The following is a 3284-nucleotide window of genomic DNA, read 5'->3' on the forward strand; positions in this document are numbered from 1 at the left end:
TTCTTAAAACCCTATTCAAGTGGTTTTCCAAAAGTTAGTTACCTGATATTGAGTTAGTGGATGAATGTAATGTGCATTTACAGTATATGGCATATTTGTTGTGTATGACCATACCCACAAAATGCTTAATCATAAAGGGGTTAAAATGAGTGGCTGAAATTCATGTGGAATTGTACCGGGCCTGAGTGTTTTGTGACTTGTGGATTTATTGTACCTGTAGCTCAGCAAAGGACATCCCACTAGTCTGCAGCTGAGGAGCTTTCTCAGACAGATATTTCTCCTTCTCGTCCTCTTTATCTGCCAGCTCTTGTTCTAACTCCTCCTTCGCTTTAGCCACCATAAGACTCTGACAAACAAAATCTCTGTTATATGTTTTAAATGCACATTGTTCACTTGATAAATTTTTCTTCTATAAAAAAGAATCGCCACAAGACTTCAGCAATGTTGAATTTTTTTTTTATTAAAAGGGAACTATTATGCACAAATCCCTTTTATAATGGGTTTAAAGACAGTTGTGAGGCAGCAGTCTGTGAATATAATCAGCTTCTAATGCTAAAAACGTGTTTATAAATTTTATAATCACACTTTGTCAAAGTGTTTCTGCAGACTGTTTTTATATTCTCCTTTTGTACATGTCATCTGAGGGCGAAAGCTCCACCCATTAGTGACCATCTCTTCCTCATTAGCACAGGATGGCAATCTTGTTTTTGAATCTGCCACTATGCTGACACATATGCATTTGTAGCTCCAACCTCTTCTGGAAAGAGCACAATCTCATTTGAATTTAAAGAGACAGTCACCAAAATGGCACAGTTAGGATCAAACTTCAACAATTAGGAGCTGAAACTTCACACACGCTCTAGGGACATCAGAGATTTATTTTGTACATTGAAAAAATGGACATAATAGGTTCCCTTTAAATAACTGTCGGGAAAACAGTTGTAGGTAATTATTTTTCAATTACAAATGTACCTTTAGCATCAGCTTGCGAGATGCAGAGATCTTGGACTTTTTCTGTCAAATCAAGTCATATGGTAAGAATGCATACCCACTTTGAATGCTATCATTCTCACTTCAATAAAGATATTACAGTATAGTTAATTAGATTGGAAGATGAGATATTTTAAAGAAAAATGGCATGCAAATTTAGTTTTTTACTCTTACCTCTTGCCTGCAAAAAAATAAAAATGCATGATTAGAGCGTAAAAAAATCAACATTCTTAAGTCAGAGATTTTTACTAAAAGTTATTAAAATCTGAATTCAAGTTAAATGATCAGAATTATTGCAGTGAAAAGCATTTGAAACATTGCAAAACATTATTTTTAATATAAAATATTAATATAAAATTAATATTAATATAAAAGTTTACTGAATTATGCTTTAAGAGGTTAAAGTATCAACTTTACTGTTTGACTCTTTATACTTTAAAAATACATGTTTAAAGGTGCAGTAGGTGATTGTCTTCAGAAACAATTTTGTTGTGCTGGTTGAAAGTCTCTTAACATTCCAATAGTAATGAATAATGTAATTGATCTAAATTTAAAGCATAAGACTAAAATATGTTCATCCAATAAATATTGTCGGGCCGATAATTCTCATATTTCTGATGAGTAGCCCAATCTGTCTCTCCACAAATATAGATTTGAACAACTGCGCACCCACTCACGCAGACCTGCCGGTGCACGTTCACGCGGGCCGTAGACACGAGTGACAGCGCTAAAAACAAATGCTTAATCAATATTGGAGTTACTTTTGCCCACTGGAGGAAGGACGACACCATGGCTGAAGTATTTCTGTTAGACAGGTAATGTTCTGTTTTAAAAGTAGTTTAGTCAAGCAAAGCTGATGTAGATTGTGTTGTTGTTATGAATGGGTTATATGCAGAGAAGTGGTGCTCAGCCACTGAAATCTTCCATCAGTAGATTGATGTGACTATTTTCAGTTTCATAAGAGACCTTTTACTGCATCGATAATGTAGATTTTATTTAGTTTAACAACAAAACATCAGTAAATAGCGTTATTCCACCTAGCCTGCTTTACTGAGGTGAAGATGGTTTTATATTCACATTGGTTAATTTTTGAACAATGACAGCCTGTGACGCGCTCCCTATATTGTTTACCAAGCTACTTTGCTTGCTAACTACATAACTGAAAACGTGCTAGATATAATCCAGTTTTTCATTCAGAATTGTGGCATGTTCGTGACTTCAGGAGGCGTGGCTTCGGGCGACAGGGGAGGGATTGTATTTGAAAGATGCTGTGCTAACCGGTTAGCATTTAGGCAGATCACCTACTGCACCTTTAATTAATTGTACAATTAAACTAAATTTTTTATGTGTGACTTGCAATTTCTTTAGTTGCTTAAATATTTTAGCAAAATCATATTTGAAATTAAGTTAAATTAAGTTTGATTAAACCTATATCAATAATAAAAAATTGAATTACAATCAAAAACAATCTCTCAGAATTGCCAATTCGCCTAATTGGTGACCTATTGAAAATGTGCAGAATCTTTAATTTGTTTTGATTTGAAAACATTTTATTTATTTATTTAAGATTTTCACGGCTATCTCAGGCTCTCTCTGACTGTATTGTCCTCCTAATCAGCCTTTATTAACACAGGCCTTGAGTTAAGAGGACACAGCCGGTAAATCCGAGAATAGAGCACATGTGCGTTTCAACAAGGCTATAAGATGTCTAGGATGACGAACAACAGAAAAACAAAGCAAAACACAGACACAATATACTCACTCGGGCATCTTTACAATGGCACTTCAACCTAGGGGATAAAAATAAAAGTATTTGTTTCCAAAAGCCAGGACCACTGAGAGGCTTTTCAAGAGGCTCAAGTATCACGCAGATTCTCCAGATTCAGATGTGCTAATCAGATCATCGCCATTACATTTTCACCTATGGCTGCGCAATATGATGTTGTATAGGTATCTAATAGACAATAAAACACGTTTAGAATTTCATATGCTCTATCGTTTATATCACGGTGTCACAATACATTGTTTATGGTAATATATTGTTTTATTTATATGAGCACAATATTACATGCTATCATAAAGATGCAGAAAGAAATGAATAACTATCATAAGAAAGTTGCAATCTTCAAAGTACAATGTTTACATTTTGCATTTATTTTGTTATTAATGTTATGTTGCATGATGTTGCATTTATTTATTGTTATTATTATTATTATTATTTTTTATTATTTATTTTTTTGTTAATGTTGGACCTGGAGGTGGCACGGTGGCTCAGTGGTTAGCACTCTCGCCTT

The 3284-nt window shown here is 34.2% G+C and overlaps 1 protein-coding gene across 1 annotated transcript in view; it reads right to left on the minus strand.

Annotated features, from left to right (window-relative positions):
* The window catches only part of tnni1b (troponin I type 1b (skeletal, slow)), a 9154-nt gene extending 7961 nt beyond the window's left edge, over positions 1 to 1193 (minus strand). Inside the window, 3 exon segments of the mRNA XM_056460757.1 lie at positions 215 to 346; positions 973 to 1072; positions 1165 to 1193. Coding sequence (XP_056316732.1) covers positions 215 to 346; positions 973 to 1072; positions 1165 to 1193 — 261 coding nt within the window.
* Positions 1194 to 3284: the final 2091 nt, after the last annotated feature.

Source organism: Danio aesculapii, chromosome 6 (genome assembly GCF_903798145.1).
Source record: "Danio aesculapii chromosome 6, fDanAes4.1, whole genome shotgun sequence".
Taxonomy (NCBI): domain Eukaryota; kingdom Metazoa; phylum Chordata; class Actinopteri; order Cypriniformes; family Danionidae; genus Danio; species Danio aesculapii.